Here is a 27,126-nt window from a genome sequence, read left to right as displayed (position 1 = left end):
ACAAAACAATAACAAGTCAACAAACAAAGTAATGTAGATAAAACCACAGGATGCCAAGCTTTGGGTTTTGGAACTGTAAAAAATTGAATTTATCCATTGTTTAATGAAATGGTACATTTTTTCTTGGCTTGGTTGTAAAGTTCCCATTGCAACTAAGATAGAAGAAAAAATTGAAGTACAGTGCGGTATTAATAATTGGGTATATTTACAACAACATTAGGCGCTTCTATTCAATTTAGAAATTGTGAAGATTGTTTGTTGACAGTGCTACATTTCAATTTTTGTTTAATTTTCTTACTGATTTGTTTCTTATTATTCATTCAAAAATTCTTGACTGTCTTAGATAATATTTAAAGTCAATTATCTCTTTCCACTAGTTATGATTAATTTGGAATCAAACAAATAGCTGGACTAGGAATTTTCATATCCATTTAGTTTACCTTCAAATGATTTAACAGACAAAGATGTAAAATTGTACTCATAAGTAATATTTTTTTCTATTTCATCGTGGCAATTCTTGGTCTGCTTTTCTAATTGATGGATTTGAATAATTCATGGTGGTTATGATAATTGGGTTTATAAAAATGAATCTATAAAATTGATGTTGAATTAGTCATGAGCAATGGTGGGATATAAATTAATGGGGTTAAAAAACAGGTATAAATAAACATTCCAATTTATTTTAGGTATATATATATCTTGGGTATTCTTTAAATTTAAAATTGTTTGTATCCATACTGAATGATTGGGTTTACTTACTTGGTGTGATTATATGCTGGCAATTTGCAATAAAGTTTCAAACCAATTAAGATTTAATTAAAATAATAAAAAATTATATATTTTTTAAAATTTAAACTGTTATGTTTTTAAAGATCTTCAAAGGTCCTTTCAATCCTCAAATCTTTGGGGATGAATCTTTATGCATAGAAAAAGGTGTTTTGTTCAACATATTTTTTTATGAAGTCCGAATTGGTATTTGTATATTATGAGTAATGAACAATTAAAATGTATATACAACACTTCTTTAACACTATTGAGAACTAGGTAGGCTACTGTTTAAGGAACTTGCGGTTTTGAATGATGTTTAGGTTGCCATTACGCTGACTTGTGTAAAACACAGCGAAATCTTCAGAAAATAAGGGAAATGTCAGCAATGTGTCATGAATACAGTGTTTGCAGTTAGTTGTAAGTTATTTAAACAAAATTAGAAATAAACATTGTAAATAAATGTGTGCACCTGATTATGTTGTACTTTGTAATAAAGCTATTTATTTTTATCATTGAGATCTTGTTTGCTTAATGCCTTTTTTAATATGTTACGTTTACTTATGCCTGATTAGATTACATGTAAGATTTGAGTTAGCAAAAGAGGTATGTTATGATAGATAGGTTAGATGTGACTTAGCCATTAACATTTTTAAAAAATAAGTCGTGTTGTGTACTAAGAAAATAGTTTTGGCAAAAATTTAAATACTATTAACGCTCAGCTCAAATTGTTTGCAACTGCCACTTAAACAATATCTTCCATCTGAAAACAATTTTAAAGTAAAATCAGTATTTTATTTTATATTTTAGTATCAAAATGTGTCAAATTGCCAATCTTTATGGAATCACAGAGAAGTAAGGTACAGAGGAAACACACTTATGGGACAAAAGTGCGCTTTCAGCACTGGTATATCGGAATATACTTGTTATGAGCCTGAGCAACGAGCACTGTACGGAAATTCTTTTTTAGGGTATTCCTCCACCGTGAGTGTTAATTTACAACTATACACTTAAGTGTACCATTGAATGTTTCCTCAGTACCTTTCTTTTCTATGATAGAATTCATGTTTGACCACTGAGTTCTGCACCACAGGAAAAAAGATAAAATTAATTGATTCAAAGCATTATTGACTAAACAGATTTACCTTTCCTTTTTAGGAAGGGAACTTGCCAATGCAGAAAAAGTTCGACTTTAGTACAGATATCTATTATGTATTGGTTCTAAGATGGGCCTAGTTGAATTCTAAAACTAGTTTATAGAATTGTCACATAGCTCGAACCCATTAGTGACTGATGAGATTTGAACCCAGGTCCCCAGGCCAGAAGCCCTAACCTCTAACTTGAAGACCAGCCCTGACCCATGGTGGAAGGAAAAAAACATAGGTTCCGTCATAGGCTGACTTCACCCAGATTGCAAACAGAATATCACCTGATAACTGAGATATAAGTATATATTTGTTTTGATTTAATTGTTAGTTTTTATAATATTTTCGAAAAAGTGAACTGGTGTTTGCAATCTGGGTGACGTCAGCATATGACGGGAATAGCACACCTATGTTTTTTCCTTCCACCATGGCCCTAACCTATAGACCACAATTTTATTAACAAATCAGTCGTTAATATCCATGACGTATCACAAAACAAAATACACAGGAAGAATTCCAACTTCATAAACATAAAAAATTAACTAGTTTCAAATCATCAAAAGTGGTTACTTCATTGGAAAGAATCCTTTCCGGCACAAAAGGTGTGAGGCAATTATTTAGAAACTTCACAAACAACCTCATTCAAATTCCAACACTGTCCCACTTGCACTCACAATGAATGTTAACAGACTTCAACTCCATAGTGCTTCAGACTTGACTCCTAGGTCGATGACCCCAGTAAACAAAACTTGGGCTTCTCAGGTTAGTTGAAGATCAAGAGATGGAGGACAGCTGACAGATTGTTGAGGAAGTGTCTGTTAGCCTGTTGTTAAATATTTGTGTAAAGAATTACTCGACAAATATTGGTGTTGGACCAGACAATTATGTATTAGCACCAAATAAGTGACACCTTTTGCAAACGCCAAGAAAATTACCATAACTTTGGGTTAAAAATGTAAAGAAACGAGTTATAAGCTTGATGTTTGGAATACATAAATTTATACATTCATAACCAGGAACTTTGTATAAATTGATTTAAATGTGGTCATTCATTATACCTAAACTTTCACAAAAGTACCTTAACTAAAGCAATAGGAATTTTAACTAAAGCAAAGGAGTAGGAAGGAACTACATCTTGCATCCTAATCTTGTGATTAAGTCCTATACTAAAAAAGATATCAATAGTATGTCGTGTGACTTTTTGTGTATCTTAAAGAACCTGTAGTTAAATCTTTGTGGTAATACCGTTAAACTCCCATTGTAAATATATTAGTAACAACATGTTTTTAATAAAATACAAAGTTTGGATATATATGTTAGAATGTTGCCCTTTAAGGAAACTGATTTGGCAAACAACTACTGTACAAGTGTTAAAAATTTAGTGAGCAATCAAGCTAAAAGAAATTAAATAACTTCCTCAGATGTTTAGTACAGTATTAGTAATTTTTATAACAGTTACAGAACAGAGTGAACCGTCAAAGCCAAACAATCAACTGAAACAAAAGAAATGCCGTTGCTAATACAAATAAAGACAACTACAATGTTTGTTGAAAGGTTCAAATCTCATTGTCATAAAACAGTCGGTATGTTAACTCAAATTGCAGTTTTACTTTAGCCGCATTTACACTAAGTCAGTTAGCAGGCAGGTTAAATTAAAAATACACTAGGCAGATAATCTGCCTGCCTACAGGCCATGTGTAGATGCGGCTTTACTATTTTCCAGGTGGTACTCTTCAAAGTGGTAAGATTATTCCAATAATATGACTCCTACTTTGAATGGAAAATAGGATTGAAAATGTTGTATTCCCTTTAGAACAAATAAATTGACACTGGAGTGGAAATGCGCTCCATTTTTGTACATGTTCTATACTGGATAAAACAAAAATATTTGGTTTTTCCAAATTTGATGTTACTTCTGTAGTAACCATCTACAACAATTCTTTCTCATGTAGTATCTTGATACTTGCCATGTTACAATTTGTTACATAGTTCATAACTTAGTTGGTGTGGAATCAAAATTTCCTTAAAGAAATATTTCAAAGTTTTACATTCTAACGATGTCTTCAACTTTTGCAGGCCGCTGTTCCGAGATGATGAGGGTCAAAGAGAGAGGAAGAGCCAAGATGTCAAGGAGAAGGTGGGAGGAGTCAGCACAGAGGCAGCTAATGAGGCTCGGGCTAGTCCGACCAGTCCGACACCCATCGGAGAGAGTCTCAAGATGGTGACCAAGCAGCTACTACAGTCTCCACAGGCAACAGACATGGTCGCCACGGACGTCCGCACTCCTCCTAAGATCAAAACACACATCACGACCGAGGAGTTTGTCCCGCTGGGTAAAGGAGAAGCCATCCCGCTAGACCCGGACAACACACACTCGTACCAAGTCACAAACACTCAACACGTCAAAGTATCCACAGCCGAGTCTACCCCTGCCAGCGGAATATCCACCTGGATACTCCTGAATGGCAGTGAACAATCCACTCAAGCATCGCAGAAGAAGCAGCCAACAAAACCCTTGAGTGTTGTGTCAACTCCAGTACCCCTGAAGAAAAAGCAGCCAAAGCCAACCCAAGAAACGTCAAAGCCGACTTATGAAGCTTTGAAAAATAACACGCCTGTGAAAGTAGAAAACAAACAGGCAGCAACCATCACAAAAGTAGACAATCCAAAGAAGACTCAGTCAGTAAATCAAGAGCCGCTCGTTAAGATTCCTGCGGTGATGTTGCAAGATGCAAAATTCAAGAATAAGACTCCAGTGATTGTTGGCAAAGTGCCATCATCTGCTTCTACAAAGAACAAGTCGGAGGTTGTTGCGACATTCAAGAAAGGAAATGCAACAATTGTACCAGTTAATCCGGGCAAGGTGGAAGCTCTTGCTCCTCAGTCTGTGAGAAGGAAGGTCACTGTTGTTCCAACGACTTCAACAACGGCTGCAACCACTCTTCAGACATCAAAGCCTCATTACCAGTACGAGATGGTTCCAACAACATCGGTTGTGGTTCACACGGACATTGTAGAAGCTGAGACAACTGAAGAGGTGGGGACAACTGAACTACCGACAACAACCACCAAACGGACTCGCAAACCAGGAACCAAAAAGAAGAAGAAGAACAAGAACCGCCGTCGTCGTCCAGCCAAGAAGCCTGAAGGTGTTGTTGAAAGTAAAGTCACAGAGGAAAACAACTCGACCAGAATTGCTCCTAATGGTTCTAGACCTCTTTCTACTAGAATTTACAACTATCTGTCAAGGGAAATCATGCCAAGCGTAGGAGTAGGCATTGTCGGTTTGGTGTTGACTGCCGGTCTTGCTGGACTTCTCTTGTATCCGTTTGGAGGACCAGTGGCTGCTCGCAGAACTTACGAGAAGACACCTGGCACTACATCAGATGGACATATGTACTATAATGCTTACAACGACTACAACACCAATGGGGAAGTCGATAATGGACAAGCGGAGGAAACTGTTTTTGGACAAGTGCTTGCAGGAATGCAACAATCAGAGAGCAAATACGAGAAATACCCGAGACCTGCCACTTCCGGTGCAGCTCCAACTTCAAGTGCACATTACTCAGCACAAAGCAAATACAGATATGACCCATCCCATGAATACGGTTACCAATCAAGCTATCAAAATAAAGACAAATACTCTTCATCCAGTGATGTCTCTACTGCTATGGGACGTAACCCAGAAGGATACTCAACTCTACCGGACTCTGCCAGTTTAAGTTCTAAATACAGTCCGTCATACAGTGTTAGTAGTACCGGTAGTCAATACTCAGCTCCTAGTGCAAGCTATGCAATTACTCAGTATGGAGATCCCAAATACAGTGCTTCAATCAGTGCCAGTGGATACGGTGATACTAAATATTCGTCAGCAGTGGACTCAACGAGTGGTGTCGGAAGTGTTCAGTATGATTCGAAATACTCAACTTCCGTCGATTCCACTGGCAGTTCAGATGGAACAAAGTATTCCACTGGCAGTTCAGATGGAACAAAGTATTCCACTCTCACTGGTCTCAGTGTGGAGCCTCAAAGCAGTAAATACACATCAACGTCAGACGATCAATCAGTAAAATATACCCAAGGTACAAAGTACACATCCCTCACAGAAGACCAAGACAACAAGTACCAAAGTCCTACGTATACCTCCATAACTGACGGCCAAAGTACAAAATACACATCTATGACAGAAAACCAAGGCAAATACACTTCAATAACTGACAATCAGAGTGGGAAATACTCAATGACCGACAGTCAAGGAAAATATCCAACATCTGCTGAGTACACAGCTTATAGCAACCCATCCGATATTGGCACTCAGAAAGGATCTTACAGCAGCAATCACAAACAAACCACTTACACCGACATTGAATACGATGATACCAAGAGTCTGCCTTCCATCACAGAGGAAGACAAGTCGGACAAGAGCCAGCCGACATTCAGCGCACTGCATTCAGCAGATGACTCGTACTCCAACATAGACTCCATGTCCATGTTCTCTGGGAGTTACAACAACGAGGTGAGGCACAGACAAGGTGTGTTGGCCGTGGAGCACGGACCTCGCAGCATCAAACTGGACCGACAGAAGCGACAGATCGACACGAAACAGAACGAGGTCGACGGTTCACTAACAGATGAAACAACGACAAGCGAGTCTGCAACAGAAACACAGACTGAGAAAACCACTGAGGAGCCAAAGAACGCATCTCCTTCTCACGAGAACTCTGTGGAAAGCACAACTTGGAGTATGCCGAAGGAAACCGAATCCACGACAAAACTCCCTCCTTCCCGGGAACACACGTTTTTTGGCTTTTTGAGGAGAATCGCAGAGATGAAGCTGAGAATGGGCCTTGAATTGCTAAGGTCGACCACTCATGCGGTCGCCCGATACTTGGACGATGTTCAGAAGCGGATGGAAAACGTTGTGAGAGAGATGGACAAGAAAACGGACAGACATAGACGGGACTTGTTCAAAAAGATGATTTAGATCTTCTACAAGCTCAACACCATAGGGCATTAAGCTGAACTGATAACAGCCTCTAAGTGAAGACTGTTAAACCTCTCTTTTGAGTGATTTTTATCTTTTATCCAGAATCTGTAAAACCTTTTTTTAAATGTTCAAAACTTCTCAGGAGGTGGAGGGGTTGGGAAAACCGGTTGGTATTTCAGATTTCTAAATTATATCAATGTTGACGTATTCCTCAATTGTTTGTACCATATTTTAAACATGTTGACTGTAAAACATCTTTTGCACTCTGACAAACAGGGAGGTTTACTGGGTTTAAAATTGTAAAAGTTGTTCAATAAGTAGACGTGGATGTGTAAACAGGATGAACTCCTCGTAGTTTTAACATGAAGCTTTAATCTGATAAAGAGGGTATCCTGCTGATTACATATCTATCTTAAACTGAAAGAATGATTCTTGTAAGTGCATTTATGATTTAAGGTACTTAACAACTTGTGATAGTCATTTATTTTTATGTTATCCATTTGAGGTGTTATTTATATAGCTTTCACTCGCATTTCTTTCGCATCTTGCCTCTTTACTCAATTACTATATTTAACTTAGACCTAGTGTTTCTGATTATCGATCGCATTAGTTATTTATTTATGTTGAATATTGTAAATATTTTTTATAAGTGTGAATAAATATGTGTATACTACACTTGCGATATTTTCATTTTCATTTCCTCTTTTAACAGACATGTGGTAGGAAACATAATTATAAAGTTGTAGATTGAGAACTTATTTGATCTTCTTTGAATACAAAATTATTTTTTTCATTTTTTCTTCAGGATTGATACAACAACTAAGATCAAATAGATTACAAACGTTGGAGGGCAAGAAAAATTAAACCTACATATTTTGTCTTACTAGAAAATTAATTAGTGGTTTAAATTACATTTTCAAAAGAAGAATAAGATCATTTGAAAAGATCAAAAACATTACCTTGTGTAGTTGCCCGTGTAAGTTATTTCAATCATCATTACTCGTTAACAGATCTGTCAACCCATAGATCAGCTTAACACATTTTTAATTTCCCTCAGGTAGAATGGGTTTTCATGTTTACTAATTATTAATTCACTAACTTGATTTTGCTGATCCTCTGGTATTATAACCAAAGTGTAAAAGTAAATGCAGTAAAATCTACCTTCAAGCGTAACCGGACATGTAACAAACATCGACAGTCTCATATTTTAAAATAGGATGAGAAATGTATTTGCCCTATCCAAAGTCTTTGGTTATTTATACTTAGCCAGGAATTAATCAAGGGGTAACAACACAACAAAAGTAGGTTCCAATTGATTTAATCAATCAAAGACTAGGAGACACATAATTGTAGCAAAACTGCTAAGCAGTTCTTTAAGACACAGGAGTTGTTCTTGGATTCACAAGTCCTTCTAGTGTAAATGTTATTACTTTGTGCACACCTACCCCATACAATAATATAGTGAAGCATGCACAAAGTAAGAACAATTCTACAGTAGTTAACTATATCCTATAAACATTGGAAAATTACTATAGATGAAACTAGGCCTATTCCTTGGCGCCACAAAACTGCTGTTTAAATTTCTTAGGAAATAAAAGCACAATAATGGTTGGACATTTGGGCTTTAATGATGTTTCCTAAAGTTATGTTTTCACAAAAGTTTAAAACAGTGTTAAGATTGTTTTGTAACGTCCAGTGTAACCTTGGTTAAAACATGTGCTAACTTTTTGTTCAGAATTTCTACTCAAAATGTTTTCAATAAAAATTAATTGTTCTTTTAATTGTTGTAAACCTTTGTTTGAAAGACAAGTTGAAAACTCTGGCTTGAACACAGCTTTAGTGCTACATCTCTCAAAGTTGATGAAGATATGGATAACAGAACTAGCAGCAAACAACAATCAATTTTCTTTGACTAGAATAAAGGTACTTTCCATAGTTGGGCAAAACTTGCAAGAAAGTAGGGTGCAATTTTGTTGTTGTGAACATTGCTTTGAAACACCTTTTTAACTTTGGTCTAGAAACGACTTTAGGCATACTTAAGCCTATTTTCCAGGCTTGAAGAATCGAGAGGCGAGGTTTAGAGAAATATTAATTTGCCTTCATGACAACAAAACAAAATGTTTATATTTGATTGTTTGGTTATAGGAAGCATGTAATGTTCTATTAATAATGGTGATACAGTACTTAAAAAAGACAGCTGGGCACCAGAAACGTTAAAGAGCTCGCCTTCAATCAAAAGATTGCTGGTTCGATCCTGAACCCATATGTTCTTTACCATTAGGATTTTAATAAATTGTACTAGCTAATAAAACAGCTGATCTTAGTCAGTAACAAAGATACGCAAGGCATCTAACTGTATTCTACTCTCATCCTTTAGTCTTATTTAAGTTTAAATACGCTCAGTAGTGTTGCCATCTCAATTAGTAATGATGTCTGCAGTGGCTTAAAAGTCGGTACTTTTTAAATTTTTGAACATAAATCATTATAATGAAAACCATTCCAAAATGTAATCTGCAGTTTTGTGAGGCCAGCTACTCATTCTCTCAGCATATACTAGTTACAATTTCAAGTACACAACAATGTTTTAAATCTATTTAAACATCTGAGTCTAAAACAATGTATAGGGTGTGCAAGAAATGGGAAGACCAAGTTCTAGAAAAATTACGTATTTCTGTAACAAGAAAAAATGTCCTCGATAATAGAAAAGAGTAAATTATTGCATTCGAGTTAACTAGGAGAGGTAGAAAACATGAGGAAGAAAATTAGTTTACTAATATAAGTAAATTTTAAGTATAACACTTTCTAAATTTCTTTAAAAGGCAGTTTACACCTAAATTAATGAGTTATTCCATAGCCTCCTCTAATAAAAGGCTGTGTTGGTGTGTGGCAATGTTGCACCGCCCGACCTATTGCCATGGTAACAACAGTAATGAACACGTAAACATAAACATTGCGCAGGCAGTTCATTATGAATTAGAGTAACAGCTGATTCGGTCGCTTATCTTGCTACGGCCTTTTATCAGAAAAGGCCATGGTAATGTGAATAAATTACAACAATTTCATTTTGCAACTAAACGTTTTGCTTTGATTTATTCACATCACTCATTATACATTAATAGAACTATAACAGCTAGCACCTTATAACAGACTTTTAATCAGTTTAAAGCGATTTATTACATCTTAAGGTTATTAAGGTACGTAAAAGATTTGAAAAATTATCCCCTGCGTTTATTAACTGATGTAGGCTATATTTTAATTTAATTTAATTTTTAAGGTTACTAAAAGTTGAGGATAAGAAATTGTAAAATTGGTTTTATGTTACATAGATTTTACGAAGTAAATATGATAAGACTATGTGCTTACACCTCTTTGTCTTCCCAAAGACGACTTGTTTGGCTTTAGTTACAAAATACTTTGGTTTAATGTATTTATCTATAGACAATTTTTCTCATAGTGAATTGAAAATGTTATTAATTGTTATAAGAGGTTTAAACCCATTTAGTTTGTAATACAAAAACTAGATGCAAATATGTTATCACCTCACCACCCCCACTAACCTCACTAATTGAAACCTCAGTTTGTAAACCTAAAACCTTGGGTTGATTTTGATGAAATTTGGAATGAGGGTACTAATACATGGTATATCCAGGCTTTTCTTTGGTTTTGTTTTGACATTTTTACTTTAGAAATGTTCCTATAAAACCAATAATTAAAATGGTAAAATCTGACTTTCACAAAAACGACTCTAATGATTTTGATTAAAATTTGTTATGTTATAGATGTTTTATTAACCTTCAACAAAATGGCATAACTCCAAACGCTGTCAATTTTTCAGTTAAAAAATTATTACAACTTTTGTGATGTTTATTATTTTAACCTCTAAAACTAAAATTTCATACACAATATCCATTGAAATCTTACTGTTTGCAACTTTCTTTGGTTAAAAATAAATGTCCTACACTTTGCATTTCATATAAATGTTTGAGGCCATACTGCATTTGATATCGTACTGCATTTTGTTTTGCTGTTTTAGCTTAACTTTTGTCAAAGGACAAAGGATCATTTTTCAGTAGGTCAGATAATAAATATTGATATTCATTAGTGGCCATGTAAAGTACACAGAACTGTAAGGTTAGATTTTAAAAACAGAATTAAACCAGAATTTTCTCATACAGTTTTGATGGGATCTTTTGAGAACTAAAGCTCTAATATTTCTACATTACATAACGTTAACTTTAAATTTAAAGTAAAATTTAAAGCAAATTAATTTTAACATTGTAACTAGACAAAAAAATAACAAAATAAAAGTGATACTATTTCATTTAAGATTCATAAGATATTCTACCAAAGAAAACTTAAAAATTGCTTTTTTAAGAAGCCAGAATACTTTATAAGAACACACATGGTCGTTCTGACCATTAATTCAAATGAACGAGCACTAAATTACTAATGAAGCTTTTATCATTAATAAAAGTACCAATTTTCATGGCAATCTTTATAATTAATATGTTTACAAAATTTTGAAAGATTAAAAATTCAGTCATAATGTTGGAAGATCAATGTTAAAATTTAAAACTAAAATAGGCTTTACCTTCGTCACTGCAGCTCAAATACTGGTGTAACTACATTACGGTTGTTTCGGCATTACAATGCCATACACCAGTATTTGAACTGGAGTGACGAATGTAAAGCCTATTTTAGTTATTATACAGCTCAGGGGCTAAAACATGGATTTTAATAGTTAAAATTTAATTCAAGCTGATTTGCATTTTACAAGTGTCTGAAATAAATCCATTGTATGAAAATATAGAATCAATAACACATTTAAAAAGACCAAAAAAAAATGCTAAAAACCAATATAAAAATAAATAAAGCGCGACTTACAACTAATAAACGTTACAAATACAAACTAATTGTGCAACATAAAATATCACAGCAAACGATTGTGGAATGTATATATTTGCTTAACGACGTTTAAAATTTGTGCAACGTAACACTACATCGGACAAATATAAAAATAAACTTTGGTGCATACAAGTAAAATGTGTGCAACACAAATATCACAGCAAACATCGTATTTCTACAACTAATATATCGGAAATAAGTGACTAGAGATTCAAAACTCTGTGCGTGGCGAATAGTAAAAATAATTTATACGATTCGAAGTTAACATGATATACGATGTGTAGACGGAGATAAAGCAAATTATTGCTAAGAGGATCTTTGGTTCTCGTATAGGAGGGATTGTTATCTTATCACACCGAGGAGACTAGTGACAACAGGAACAGCTGATCAGGTTAAAGATTTATAAATTAACTGGAGCCACCATGTATGTCTGTTGCTCTCGGGTTCTGTAAAACACATTAAGTTTAGTCAAATAAGTTAGCTAAATTTTGCTAGCCAAAACTTAGCCAGAAAAGTTATAGTAGACTTATTTTTCGTTTGGATACATCAAGTTAAGACATCTGTTCAGGTTGTATGTTTTAATATGCTTGTCTGGTGACCAGAAGGTAGCCTGTCAAATACTGAGAAATGCTAATTGCTTTTTCATAGTTTAAAACCAGACCAAACTCTCCTTGGTTATTGTTATTGGGTTTAATATATATTATCCTGGCTCACAAAACAGATAGTTTTCTTGACTAACAAAGCTCCAAAATGTGTTTCTTTCCATCCTTCACTAAGTAAATATATGCAGCATTAAATTATACAGGGTGAGGCAGTAAAACGGCACGATTTTGAAAAATCACAAAAGATTCATTTAGAAAAAAAGGATAGTTGTTTTAACATAATTCTTAAGTACATGAGTAAAAATTAATGTTTCACCTTAAATTTTTTTTTTAATTCCTTGGTTTTGCACACATTGTTGAATTCTGTGATGAAATGCAGCCATGACGTTTTTAAGTGTTTGCAAAGTGTCTGGAATAATTTATTAGCGCTTTGTCATGCTAGCAGTGGCTTCAAAGTTATTCACCCAAAGGAGGATAGCTTTACTTTATGGCACCAGAACTCGTGGTGATAACTGAACTCACAATGGAAAGTGTGCTAAGCACAAATCACTTAATCATAATATGCCTACAGCAAACGCACGTCATGCACTCGTCCAATGCTCTGTGGCTATTGAAATTTTCACTTGTATAGACGCCCGAGGTCATTTCTCCCATACTCAACTAGCCCCCAATTCCTCGTCACCTGGTGTCAGAATCGTGCCATTTCACTGTGTCACCCTCTATAATGATAAGCCATGTGTAGATTCTTGATGAAACAATTCTGGATACCACCAATTCTTGGACATTAGTATTGAAAATCAATCATCAAGAGTCAGTGCCGATACCGATACCTGAGTGTTATGGGGATCGCAGATCACATCTGCGAAGATCACTCATCGAAAAACTCACGCTTTTTAGTTCACAATATAAACAATACCGCCTAACAAATTATCATATTTTTTTACTTATTTTGACATGACAAAACCAATGAACTATGCAAAACGTTACTAGTGTTTATACTTTTTAGAAATACTTACACTTTGGGGTATTTACCCGGCCTGGGGTAAATACCTGGGTAAAATCCCATTTATAAATACTCTACCCACTGGGTATTTACCCTGCCACATCACTAACCGAGAATTAATTATTTTTTTAGATATTGGTATCAAAAACCAATAAATTTTGGTATTGACACAACACAAATAATGATGTTAACTTCCCAGTCCCCATCACACGCACAGGTAGTCCAGTTATTAACATTTCCATTTACATTATTGTTTTGATAACCGGTGTGATTTTACCCTGTAGCTTACCTGACGAGCCATTCTTTAAGCTTCCGAGTGCGGTCGGCAATGTCCGTAGCTCTCTGTGGAGCGTAAGTGTCAGTCCCCGCGATGGCTCGACTCTCACAGTTCAACACTGGTGGGGGTCCAAGTCCTGCGCACATCATCAATCAATCTGGTTTAAGTGATATTTTTAAGGAAAGCCAATTTGTCTAGTAATTTTTTGGAAAGGAATAGTGGTGAGTATTTTCTCTTAAATGTCTCAGAAGTCCTACTCCAAGATGAAAGATCAGTTTCATGTTTTGCGTTGTTTTATTAAATCTATCTAGTAGCCCCTTGACCAGTGGCAGATCTAGAACAGTCACAAGGGGGAGGGGGCGAACCAGGGGGTCTGGGGTGTTAGGGGGTGCCCCTCCCCAAAAAAATTGTGTAAACCAAGTCTCCAAAATGGCAGTTTTATTCCATTTCTTTGTCCAAAGTTAGTGTGACAAATTATTTTACACAATGTGTATGCACTACTATATTACATGCAGTAAAAAAAAATATATGTATATGTATGCCCGAGGGGGGGGGGCGGTCACCCCCTTCGCCACCCCTCTGGATCTGACACTGCCCTTGACTATATTTTCTCAGGTAAGCTAGCTGAACTCATTTTATTTCCAAAAAAACCTCTAAGTTTCAGTAAGTACTTTATGGGTTTTGTTTCTACTAGATTTAGTATAGGAATATTTATAATATTCTATTAATAGGGGTTTCCACTAGGGATGGTCAAGTCTCGAAATTTCGGGAAATTTTCGGGAAATTTTATATCTCGTTACACGAGACGAGATTCCTTTTTGGCAGAGATTTTTATCGAGACGAGAATAAAAAAAAAAAAAAAAAAAAATTAAAAACGCCTGCAGAAAGTCAATGCAATACCCGCAATACAGGAGCGTGTTGTAGTTGCGTTTCCTTTGCGAAGGCGTTCTTATTTAATTAATTCTTTAAATGTAAATATTACTTTTTATTTGAATAATATTACTTTAATAACATTTGAGAAGTTTTGTTAAGTGTAAGCAGTGTAAGGAATGTTTTATTACTATAAAAAGTCAAAACAAGTAACTATTTTATAAAAATTAATATTGCTTTTATTTTATGATTTATTTTATTTTGGGATAAGTTGAACTCTATCCTAACTGATATCACTATGTGTCCTAATCGTAGGCATTTTTAATAAGTTAGGCGTGATTAATAAAAAAATGTTATGCTGATGTTTTTTAATAAAAGATTGTAAATATTCTTGCCTATTATCATTATTTTTGTATTTAAACAGTCATCTAACAATGTTACAAAATCAGGTAAAAATTTTGAACGTGCATTTCCCGTTGTGTATGAGAAGGGAAATCCCGTCTCGATCTCGTCTCGAAATTTTATGAGAAATAAAAAATCTCGTCTCGTCTCGTCTCGAACTAAAAATCCAATCTCGTCCATACCTAGTTTCCACGTTATGACAAGGAAAAGAAAAGACAAACCTCACTTGTCATACCGCAGAAAAACGTGCTGTTTAATTCAACTAGATGTTGATATGTAAATAGAACCTTCAATGCAACCCCTCAAGAGAATGGTACATTTTTATTAGCCGGTTAAATCTCTCTCTCTCTAAACAAAATTTATATTACCAAAGGATTTAATGTTATTGAAAGAATATTTCTATAGCTGACAGTCCTGTTATAGCTCTTTTTAAACTGCATCTTGTGTCAACTAAATACAACTGACAAACAATATTACCTGGAACTTGTTGTTTTCCTAAAATAGTCCAGATCTCTCGTATTTCGCTATTGATGTTTTCCAAACTCTGAAGCACGTTTTCTGTCCAATAAACCTCTGACCTCGCAACTCCTACATGACCTGCTGATGAAACATTCCTTAAATTTATTATATGCATCTAAAGAAAAATAAGTTCAAACGGCAAACTTGACCTTAAGATAAGAAAAAAAATTCCCAAAAAAGTTGATGCAAATACTGACCATTGGACAGGTCCAAGTCGCTGCCGCTGAACCCAGAAGAGTCTGTGTTGGTAGCAGTGGTGGAGTCGTGAGAGTGGGAGTGGTGAGGTGTGAAAGCAGCAGCTCTGTCTATACTCTGTTCTAGGTACCTGCCAAGACGAGCTCATCAATCAGTGATGGTAAAGAGAGCTAAGATATATATCTATCAGTAACACTATTGACTACTAAAGTAGACATACCATCTGTATGGACCAGCTGTCACCGAATTTTTATCAAAAAAGAACGTAGTTGTGTGATTCAGACACAGAATGCGCTAGTTTCTAGAATAAAATTTCTTGCTGACATATTTTATGGGTCATAACAGTTTCTATAGCTCACATTAAGTTGTTCCATCAGTTTGACTTCGTGAAAAAGGGTGTTTATTCGACATAAATAAGTAATTTACATCAGCACAATCTGTTGGTAGATCATATCAACTACGACGATTTTGATGAAAAAAAAAAACTGGTGACAACTTTAACATCGAAATGGAATCTCTAGTTGTATCAATAGTCAAGGGTAACACAAACACATATAAAAGAACACAGCAGATTTGACAACACAATATTCCATTGCACCTTCGTTTTGCATGGAACTAGCTTCGCCATTCACTAACCACATATTTCAAACAAAAGTCTTTGCAACACCTGTGACGAATACTAGCATACCGCTCCTGTATTTTACTTTATTCTTACGTTTTTTACTACAATACTAATTTTTACTGAAACAAAATCATAAATCATATAGGTAATGTTATTGAGTTATATTTTAAAAGTATAAGGTAAAATGAACAGAAATAAGTCAATTAATTTAAGTATTTTCACAAGGGTTTTGAAGAGAGTTGATGCACCCACATGACAATAAGAAAGTTGTTTCCTGTAACGATCCTAGCACAACTATCTCCCATAAGAATTGTAGACTATGAATGAAGAATTTAGTATAGGGATGGGTCGAGCAAATGGGATGACCCATACATATAAAAGTTTGTCTACAGCTCTTGTCAGATACAGCTATTAGTCGGATAGTTGTGGGTCACGCTTTATAAATCTAGGTCCTAGAGAGACACTTGAGTGTCTGTAGCAGTAAAAGGGTCTTAGACAGGGCAACTTATTTATTTATTATTTTTCCTGGTCAAACCCTACAGGGTAGGTTTGCGATGCTTAAAGAAGGAAGCCTGAAAAATATAAGAAGTGAATAGTGAAGAGGCATAGTTTTTTGGAACCCGTGTGAAACTTCCTATATAAGCTCCTACATATACTCCCATGAAAAGGCATATAGAGGATATCACTTTGCTAGAAGACAAGCAGGGAAAACAGATTAGGGTAAATGAGGGGTCTCCAAACGCTTGCACAAAAAAACAAGATTTAAATACCTTGCAGGCCAACCGGACCACAAAAACCCGTGGGGGGGGGGGTGTCAGGGGGTCGCGAATTTTCCAAAATTAGACTTGCAAAGTCGACATTTAGTGCAATCTGACAAGGAAAAAGTTTAATCTCTTGTAATCTGTTTTGGGTTGGTGTAATTTTGAGTTGTCATTTTCCTGTTGGTTTATACCAAAGTCTGAAAGCTTAGTAAAACAAAACAAACTACAAACACCAAATGACAGTGAATACCTAACCTCACAGTGTACAGACAACAGTGACAACCGGCAACCGGTGTGGCGCGGCGATAACTCACCACAGCCAGAAATGGCCACCAGGCACTTCATCTTGGTTCAGCTACAGCTACGATCATAATTTTATCACACATCGCTCATGCCAACGCGGGCCGTACAAAACCTCTTGATAGTTTGGAGACTCCTGGGGTAGATGATGCAACAAGCATATTGCAAGCAGAAACTACAAAAATCATAATTGATGGGAGAATGTTTAAGATTGTATTGAATAAAAATAGCATTTTTTGATATTACTTATTACGGCCATGTTTGGAGATAGCTTACTCACCTAAGACGAATAATTTTCTCCCCTAGCAAGGCTCTTGTACGATGCAGACTAACTTCCATATCCGTAAGGTCCCGTTCTTCCTGGAATAGAAAGAGAACTTGCATGAAATGTATGATTTTGCTAAATATTAAAGTTGAGAACATTAATGGAGTGTATAAAGTAAATATACAACTTCCATCAAAACTAAAATGTAAAAAAGTATGTCTACAGCTCTTGTCAGATACAGCTATTAGTCGGATAGTTGTAGGTTACGCTTTATGGTTGATACATCGGCCTTTGAGGTTCAAAGGATTGGTGAAATAAATATATGATTCAAGCATCAACCCCCAATGGAGCTACTACAGTACCTGATGAAATGTGTTAAGTGTCTGTGAGTGTTGCCGATGACGCAGTTGTAGTTGTCGGGCCTCAATGTTGAGTCGCTGCTCCGCCAAGGCTTGCTTGGCTCTCCTCACCGCCTCCCGCTCCAGGTGCAGACGATGACGGTAAAAATCCAGCTCACAGCTACCACCCGCTACAACAATCAGTCGGTCACTGATACAATGTAACTTCTCATTACCTGAGAAACAATTTTTTAGTTTTATAGATAAGTAGTCCAACATGTTCTTAAGATGAACAGCTTTATGTGGAATCTAAAAAAAGCAATTGGTGAGATTTGAAACTGGGCCACCAATTCAGAATTCTTTCTCTGTAGGTACTAGACCAGGGCTGTGAAAAAAGTACTGAATTATACAATAACTGTGGATTAAATAAATATTTGGTTGAAATTCAAATAGGTCTATAGTCGATTTTAAGTAAGTCGCCCAGTACTATAACACACACATACAGAAAAAACGTCTATTTCAAAAGGATCATTAACAAAGGAATCTCCTTCAGCCATCCTATAAAAATATCTACTAGTAATTTTTCCAAAATTTTCCTTGTTTACAGTATGGTGGTTTACCTGGGCCAGAGAAGGGGTATCGCAGGTACGTGTCCGTGTGTACAGAGGTAGGGAACTGCTCCTCAAGGTCATCCAGCTTCTCCAGCTGTTTACGCAGATTCTCCAGCGGACTCAACGCAGACTGTACCCACTTGTCGTCTGCACAGTCATCCTGCTCCACTAATCCAACAGACATCACAATTGAAAATATAATGAGTCATATTTCTTTACTATGTTACCCTCTGAATCCTACAATACTTTTGCTTCTACATTAATCTAATAAAATCATCTTTATTCTTTTTGTACAAGTTATGCACAAGAAGAATACAACTGGTGCAATTTTTACAATGATTCTAGAGCTCAATTATGCATAAAAGGTTGTATTTTGTTGGATCGGTGATTATCCAAAATCCAAAATTTCCCTGTTCTATACAAAACTCTGGTAGAATTCACAGACATTTTCCCAGCCATCAAAATTCATGTACAATTCTTGGATTTCCAAGGTTCTAGGACGCAGGGCCGGGGATAGTAGCTAGTAAGGGCTAGACCACTCTTTTGATGTTTGGCAGAAGCCGCTGCGCCAGGTAGTGGGGGGGTCGGCGGCCGCGTGACGTCACGTGGTTGCCTCGCCCAGCGATTCTGCAATGAACCCCTTGTTTGTTTACATTCAATGTGCTAAGTATGTAGTTCAGTTTTAATGTTAGCTGTGGTTAGAAGTGTTCTGAAGTCAAATAATATGTGACTGACTGATAGTTTTTTTATGATTTTCATCTGTTTCCTATGAAATTATTGTTTGTAAAATCCCGGAGAATGTGGCACTGGCACAGAGATGAATCGCGATGGAATACCCGATGTGATCAATTGCAAAGCACGTACAATTAAAACAGAAATAAATGAAAAACTACAAACTGAAGTAGTAATCTTAAAATCGCAACTGAAATTAGCTAGACGAAAAAATAAAGTTTTAGCTAGCATAAAACGTAAGAATATCTTGCAGCTCTAAAAAGCTAAAGAGCACGATTGAAATTGTAGGTGTTTACAAAGTATGAGTTTTGAACAAAAACTGTAAAAAACAAGTACCGTAAAACGGGGTAACTTGAGACAATTTGCAGATGTTTTTTTTACATGTTTTTGTTGGCATACCTGATGAGTTATTGGGAGTTTCCTTAGTGTGATCACGTCATGGAAGTCGATCCCTTAACTACTGCTTATTAAGACATATTGTGATATTCAAGTTAAGATACTTTATTTATTTATTTAATTTGAGTTACAGATGTTAATTTGAGTTAAATATTTCATATTCTTTTCAAAAACATAATTAAAGTAACCATATGTTCAAAGTCTAGGTCAGTTCTTCGTACTTTGATCTTCAATAATAAATAGTAAATAATAATATTCATATGGACAAGTTACACCATTCCATAGACAATTTAATTTCCTTTTAAGAATGCCAGAGGTTAACAAAATAGGTCTTTAAATTTAGCGGGAATTTTAATTCGAAACAGGGCGCGCGCGCTGCAGAGCATTGCCATCATACTACAGCACAGGCACGGCTGACAACCACGTGACGTCACAGGGTGAATCGAGCGGGATGCAGGTACACCGGCGGAGTGGTCTAGCCCTTACTAGCTACTATCCCCGGCCCTGCTAGGACGGCTCTAATGATTACTTTTTGGTGATCGTAAGATGTTCTTAAATGAAACTAGGAAGCCAGTCCCAGAAATTAAACATCTTATATTCTGTTGCATATTTTGACTATCTATGATTCTACATCTAAATTTAAATAAAGTAGAACCTCTTTAAACCGAACTAATTGGGACCGGGGGTAGTTCGGACTATTTAATAGTTCGGATTACAGAACATATTGTTTTTACATAACAATAGGTAGGGAAAAGTGAAAAATGCCTTTATAAAGTAAAATAAAGTGTTTATTTAATACAGTAGTAAACATAGGGAATAAACAGTACTGTACATTACAATTGAAATAATTACGGTGCGTACATCAATAAATACAGTATACAATAAAGAACTACTGTACTGTGTATAGAGTACTGTAATGAGGCGTTTGGATTAGTGGATGTTCGGATTACAAGGGTTTGGATTAAAGAGGTTCGACTGTATAGTTCAACGATTTTCTTTTTTAACATACATAGTTCACTCAGACTTTAGGGCAAATCAGATCACTGCTAATCTTTGACAACTGGAATTACGTTTCAGAATAAATGCTGCAAATATCACAACACAAATGTTGGACTCACATTGTATCTCTTCCGAGACCGAAGTGTGATTGTCCTCAGCCGATGAAACTCCTTCCCTCCTCTGTCGGGGGGAAGGATTCCATACGTTTTTTGGCCGCTGAGGCGGTGCAGAGCTGGACGACTGTTCTGCCGCTGACGAGGTCGTCATCGACGCTGTCAGCTTGGGTCGTCGTTTGATTGTTTTGGGCGTTCCGTTTGCATTGTCACCTGTTCCCTCATCTGACGAAAACGCAGGCACAAGTTTCCTGGGGAACAGATTAGATTTCTTAACTAGATTTCAAACAGAAAATTAGCACCAAAAAAGATTATTAGTCCAACTTTAAAATATTAAATTTGTTATAGATTAAATGTTGTATAATTTTTAATTTTTGTTTCTAGATTTCAGCTCTGGCCCATAGTAAAAAAAACAGGTAGGTTCTTGTACACAAATGTGGTCATACAGAGCAAGGACAGAAATACAGTAGAACAAAAACTGTTGAAACAACCACACACAACTTCTTAGTTTTACTCTAAGTACCACTGTATCTACTATAATGTTAGCTTTTAACTATTTTAACCAACGACCGTTTTTTTTAACTAGCCATTTCTAATCAGTTCTAAGAGTTGAGAAGATTCTCTTAACAGCATTGTTTACTTACTTAACAGCATTGTTTTTCCTAAACAACACGGGTAACGGACCACTGTGGTTCAAGGTTTGAGAGAAAAGAAGTAAAATTGTAATGCTTTGAACTTCAATTAGAATCGTTGACACTATCTTTACGCTATGGTTGCTTAAACTACTATAACAAAATTATTTCAGAGCAGCTAGTCCTACAGTTGCATGAATGTTTTTGTTACCTGCGAGCCAGTGGAGGTTTTCCATGGTCAGCTGAGGTATCCTCCGTAGTGGACGCAGGATCTCGCTGGTGTTGCAGCTGTCGGTTCAACTTAGCCTGACGTTTCCTTTCCATTGACAGACGAACCTGCCAACATTATTTATGGATTGATAAATGGTTCATTAATTCTAATGTGTTTATCTTCTTATTTTAACACTTAATATATCTTATTTAGTTTCATAATATGTCCAGTATTTGTTGGGAACAGTGTGAACCAAAAGCAAGTTTTTCACATTGGGTAGTTAGGAAACATAGTTATCTCCCAAAAGACTAACTACATTTGTGTGTTTCTCACCTGAGCCCCAGATCTCCCCAAAATAAATAGAACAGGTTTATTTAAAACATCGATTAGTTTTTGTTTTTGGCAAACTCGTATCTAAGTCTGATATAATAATAATAATATATCTTTACCCTTACCTCGCTTTTGAGTCGAACATATTTTTCCTTGAGGGATTTATACTTGTCCTCCAAAAGTCTCTTTTCACATCGAACCTTTTCAAACTCTCTGCAAATTGAAAAATATTATTATGTAAAGCAATAACACAATAAAAAAAGTATACTACAATAGCATCATGTAAATGGACATACCTGTAATTAATGAATCTTAAAAATTACAGTTTATCTGAAAACTTTCAGTAATAAGATTGATTAAATTATGTTTTGTTAACTATAGTAGCCTATGATTTAAGCACAACAAACTTATTATAAAATTATAGCTCGTGAATTATTGTCCAGAATGTGCTGTTTTAAATTACTGAAATTATACACTCTTGTCCTAATTTATGTTGTAAAATGTTGTTAAAGAGTAGGAGCAACTCTTTTTATATTAGTTTGCTATGTTACTAAATGCTTATTAACGTTTGTTAAATAATTGAAATAAAAGTTACACTCACCTGTTTAGCTGTGTGACATCCTCTTTTTCAGACGTACGACTAAGCTGGGCATTCAACGTTTCCATTTTTTCACAATGTTTTCTCCTCATGAATTCTTCCTGCAAAAATAATAATAATTTATATAAGAAATTCAATTTCAATTTTAAAATCTTGTATTATGTTAGGCAATTTCTTGTATTGATTTTACTAATTTCATTTCTCAAAAACACAACTACAATTATTAAAACTTTACACTGGACTGGTACTTTCAATATAACTATGTTGACTTCTGGCCTGCTTTTATTAGAAGAGAATGGGGAGATTTATTAAATACTCCATTGTGCCCGACAAGCTGTTAATTAAATATTATGACTAGCCATATTTATAACCCCTAGGCCTACTAAACAGACAACTGCCCAAGTAAAGCTAAAAAATTACTACAGACGAGTCCCAATGTTTATGAACCCAATTATTGAGGCTCCCACCTATGAAGTCCTCCTCCACACTAGAAATCAAATGTCTCGATACTTTTTACGAGTGTTTTTGTAAATTATTGTCTCCATCAAGCGTCCATCGCAGCCAGCTAATCGTTTGAATCTGAGATAAATGTTGTGTTCCTTCCACTACTATTCTAGCCGATTCCCGCCCTTAAAGTAAGATTAGTCTCGTCACACTATTCAAAAATTTTGTCAAACGAACTCCTGCCGATTCAAAGTCAAGTTCTATGTTTAGATTTCTGTGGTTTCAGTCGTCAAAACAAAAAGCTGGAAAATCACAAATAACCACACAGAAAGAAGATGGTGGTCTCGCTTGAGCCACCAACTTGTGAAGACGTGCTGATTCGCTCCTACCCAACTTTGTGACAACTAACCTATTGTACTGTTACACGTTTCATTTTCGTACATTGCTCTGATTTACTATACAGTTTTCTGTGAAGTTATTCTATGTGATTGTACAGATTCAGCTGAGTTTGTTTACTAATCTTGTTATGTCTTAAGTTCTTTCTCAGCTGAGGATGGGAACAGATTCCAGGTCCCAAAAAATCTGAAAACTTGTCTTTTACTAATCGTGATAGAAAATGTCCGCAACAACCCCTCAAATACTTAGTATCCACCATCCACAAAAAAGAACTTCCAAAACATATGACCGGCGTCTTGAATGTTTTATCTTACCTCTTCTCTGGCCTGGTCCTCCAGCTGACGCACCATTACAGTGTGCTGCTCCGCCAGCAGGTCCAGTGCTGCCTGGTGCTGTGCCTTGGTGGCTGCTATCTCAGCCTCCTGCTGGGCCTTAAGTTGTTCCTTCGCTCTCTGCTTGTCTCCCAGAACTCTCTCGTACTCAGCTTCCACAATGGCCAGCTCCTGCAAAGGTTAAGACTACAGTAGCGTCTTGATTATCCATGGACGTGGCGACGTGGCAACATCTCACAAGCGGATAGGTCAAGCAACATGGAAATTAATAAAAATAATTTTTATTATTGTCAAACCTATTCAAAAACATTAAATTTACCTACTTAGAAACCACTAACCGTTTCCGTTCTGAAGGAATCATTACATACTTTAACAAAAAAATTGACTGACCAAAACAAATATACCACTACAGTAGATTCCCTCTTATCCGGACACCTTTTAACCGGACATTGGTTTAACCGGATTACAATCGGCAGAAATGACATCTCTTTAACCGGACAATTTTTATCAGCACATTGGTTTAACCGGACTAGATCGGCAGGAAGTGGGCGGTACTGAAACGACTCTTCTCTTGGTAAAGATTTGAGACCAGTGATCACGTGTCTAAATACAATGCTCCCCTAAATTTATTTCAAATATCACAGTAAACGGTCCGTTTTAACGAGTTTTTGGGGACATCGGTTTAACAGGAAAAACTGTTATCCGGATTGGCCTCGGTCCCGAGGAGTCCGGATAAGTGGGAGTCTACTGTGTTGTAACAATAAAATTCACTATAAGACAAAGGGACACCCATCCATTCCATTTACCCCGCGACTAAGACATAAGGGCCTCAGACAAATTTAAAAAGATCGGGAGCAAATAATGGAATGGTTGAAGCCTCTCAGCATTGGGCATCCTTCGTAGAGTAACAAGTTTTCAATTCTAAAAACACTTTGACAAACACTTTGACTTTCAATTCTAAAAACACTTCACATGCTAAAAACTTTGACTCTTACTTGTTTATGCCTTTTTTCCTGTTCCGCCTGTTCCTCTTCTACTTGTTTGCGGACTGCTTCAAGTTTTTTCTCACTTTGTTCTTTTAGCCGAGCAATTTCTTGATCTTCTTTTTCTTTGAGTTCGGCAACAATTTTTTCCAGCCTAGAAAAATAAAAGAACATTAGTTTTACAAAAAAATCTCACAGTTAACTATATTAGCAGTTTTAAATATTTTTTTTAATTCTAATAATTTGCTTCTTAATCCAGATAAGACAAATTTCATTAATTTTCAAACTCGAGAATTAGGGGATCAAAATAAACCAATCATCAGACTCAAGAACACAGAAATTCTAAGTATGGACAACATGAAATTCTTGGGATTGGTAATTGATAAAAATCTGAAATGGAACAGTCACGTTGAAAAGTTACTTGCCAAAATCACATCAGGATTATTTGCTTTATCTAGATTGAAACCCTTATGTGAAAAACAAACTCTAAAAGTTATATATTTTTCATATATCCACTCAAGTATATCTTTTGGGATTTCACTGTATGGTGCAACTAGTGATTACAATTTTAATTCTATTCTAAAAAAGCAAATGAAAGCTATTAGAATTATCTGCAATTTAGATTTTGAAACTTCTGTTAATAAAGAACATTTTAAATCAGAAAATATAATGACAATTAACGGAATGTACGTTTATGAAACAATTTTATCAGTAAAGGACAGACTTCATGATTTGGAACGAGTTGGGGATAGTCATAACTATTTCACCAGAAATCGGGAAAACCTTGCAATTGGCCACCATAGTCTAAAACTTTTTGAGAAAAAACCCATGTATGCGGGATCAAAATTTTATAATAATCTCCCAATCAAAATTAAATCAGAGACTTCCAAAACAATATTTAAAAATAAATTAAAGAGATTTCTCATCAGCAAGGCTATTTTTTCTTTTGAAGAGTTGAATAGTCTTTGAAGTCAAAAACAATTTCAATTTATGTATTTTTTGTTTAGACTAAAAAAAAAATTAAGTTTGTGAAATTTTGTTTTTATTTTACTATGTTAGAAATGTATTTAATAACTATTAGGCCTACTTGCAACTGTTGACACTATTCAATGTATTATGTACAGGAAATGAATAAAGTAGTTTTGAATTGAATTGAATTGAATATTATGATTATAAAGCTCCAAATCCAATCTCGGTATCGCCTCAGATCATCAGACAGCGCACCCTTTGGTTTATCTTGTTATTGTCTTTTGGCCACTCGATTCTAAGCATGAATTAGTTCAGTTTCTATTTTATGTTTTCATTTTGAACACTACATGCTCAATATTTTATGTGAGCATCGAGTATTGAATGGGTGATGGACTGTCACCTATATTATTTAGCATAGCCTTAAAAGTTGCCCTCCAATAAGTAAGGCAAACAAATAAAGACTTGAAAATGGGGAAAAAACATCCTAGCTTTTGCGGATGATGTAGTCATCCTGTTTAAAAAAACAGAAATGAAATAAGAAAGGAGCTAACCAGACTGTTCATAAAAAAAAAAAAAAAAAAAAACTGAGAAAATGGGCCTACAAATTAATTGATGAGAAGACGAAATACATGCACTTCATGGGCAACCAAATGAAATTAGGGCAAATGAAATTATTACAGAATGTTGAAATAGATATTTAATCTTAATGGACCAGCATCTGTCTGCAAAATGTTTACTATAAAAGAACGCAGTTGGATGAGCCGTTTCCAGAGTCTGCTACAATCTTAAATTCTGTTATTGCCCTTAGTTTTTCTTACTGTTATTCTATATGACAAAAAGGACGTTATAGTTAAGAACAAGTTGTTATTTCAGTTTGCTAAAAAGCTAGCGTAGCATATTCTATAAATAAATCAATAATTTACACCAGCACAACCTGTTGGTGGCTAAATACAACTATGTTCAATAGCCAGGTGATAATGCCACAACTCTGTAGTTCAGACCTCACGTTAGACCACAGGTTTCACTTATCTAGAAGTTGATTAAAGTCAGCAACAAAGCTCTCCAAAGGAGATCTTTCTCTATATTGGAAAAATTACAGTAATTTAAATTTGTAAATAGAATAAATGTATTGTTTAAACCATCAAAACCTCAAAATGCATCAAACTTGAAGAAATTACAACGTAAACTTACTGTGATGAACTTGTATGCATCCTGATCATTTTCTCTTCTTCAAACTGTGCCTTTTCCTCACTTAGTTTCTTTTCCTGATCCTTCATAAACATTTCATGTTCTTCTTTCATTTTCTTTATTTTCAATTCCTTCTCTTTTGATAACATTGCCTCTAGCTCTTTCAGATACTCTTCGCATAAGTTCCTACAACAACAAAAAATAACTATGGATGAAAATAATGAAATTTATTT

General features: G+C 35.4%; 2 protein-coding genes across 8 annotated transcripts in view; one reads left to right on the top strand and one right to left on the bottom strand.

Annotated features, from left to right (window-relative positions):
* Positions 1 to 7,575, top strand: part of LOC128985874 (mucin-5AC-like) — a 78,185-nt gene extending 70,610 nt beyond the window's left edge. For both annotated transcript variants that reach the window (XM_054405827.1, XM_054405828.1), the window contains exon 4: positions 3,987 to 7,575. In XM_054405827.1, the coding sequence (XP_054261802.1) occupies positions 3,987 to 6,897 (2,911 nt within the window). In that variant the 3' untranslated portion in view covers positions 6,898 to 7,575. The remainder of the gene's footprint in view (positions 1 to 3,986) is intronic.
* A 4,266-nt stretch (positions 7,576 to 11,841) lies between these two features.
* LOC128985741 (centrosomal protein of 164 kDa) overlaps positions 11,842 to 27,126 on the bottom strand; it is a 96,620-nt gene continuing 81,335 nt past the window's right edge. For 4 of the 6 annotated variants that reach the window (XM_054405567.1, XM_054405573.1, XM_054405571.1 and 1 more), the window contains 14 exons: positions 26,897 to 27,079; positions 24,749 to 24,890; positions 23,736 to 23,924; positions 22,585 to 22,682; positions 22,109 to 22,196; positions 21,654 to 21,778; positions 20,817 to 21,061; positions 18,580 to 18,738; positions 17,984 to 18,195; positions 17,637 to 17,716; positions 15,676 to 15,803; positions 15,437 to 15,559; positions 13,700 to 13,823; positions 11,842 to 12,251 (listed from right to left, as the gene is read on the bottom strand). In XM_054405567.1, the coding sequence (XP_054261542.1) occupies positions 12,206 to 12,251; positions 13,700 to 13,823; positions 15,437 to 15,559; positions 15,676 to 15,803; positions 17,637 to 17,716; positions 17,984 to 18,195; positions 18,580 to 18,738; positions 20,817 to 21,061; positions 21,654 to 21,778; positions 22,109 to 22,196; positions 22,585 to 22,682; positions 23,736 to 23,924; positions 24,749 to 24,890; positions 26,897 to 27,079 (1,942 nt within the window). In that variant the 3' untranslated portion in view covers positions 11,842 to 12,205. The remainder of the gene's footprint in view (positions 12,252 to 13,699; positions 13,824 to 15,436; positions 15,560 to 15,675; positions 15,804 to 17,636; positions 17,717 to 17,983; positions 18,196 to 18,579; positions 18,739 to 20,816; positions 21,062 to 21,653; positions 21,779 to 22,108; positions 22,197 to 22,584; positions 22,683 to 23,735; positions 23,925 to 24,748; positions 24,891 to 26,896; positions 27,080 to 27,126) is intronic. The other 2 variants (XM_054405568.1, XM_054405569.1) reach the window with 2 other exon arrangements.

The sequence above is a fragment of the Macrosteles quadrilineatus genome, unplaced genomic scaffold, assembly GCF_028750875.1.
Source record: "Macrosteles quadrilineatus isolate MER2022 unplaced genomic scaffold, UCM_ALF_1.0 Scaffold_2__2_contigs__length_208266976, whole genome shotgun sequence".
NCBI lineage: Eukaryota > Metazoa > Arthropoda > Insecta > Hemiptera > Cicadellidae > Macrosteles > Macrosteles quadrilineatus.
The sequence above is the reverse complement of the archived record's forward strand: the minus strand, read 5'-3'. Positions and strand labels throughout refer to the sequence as shown.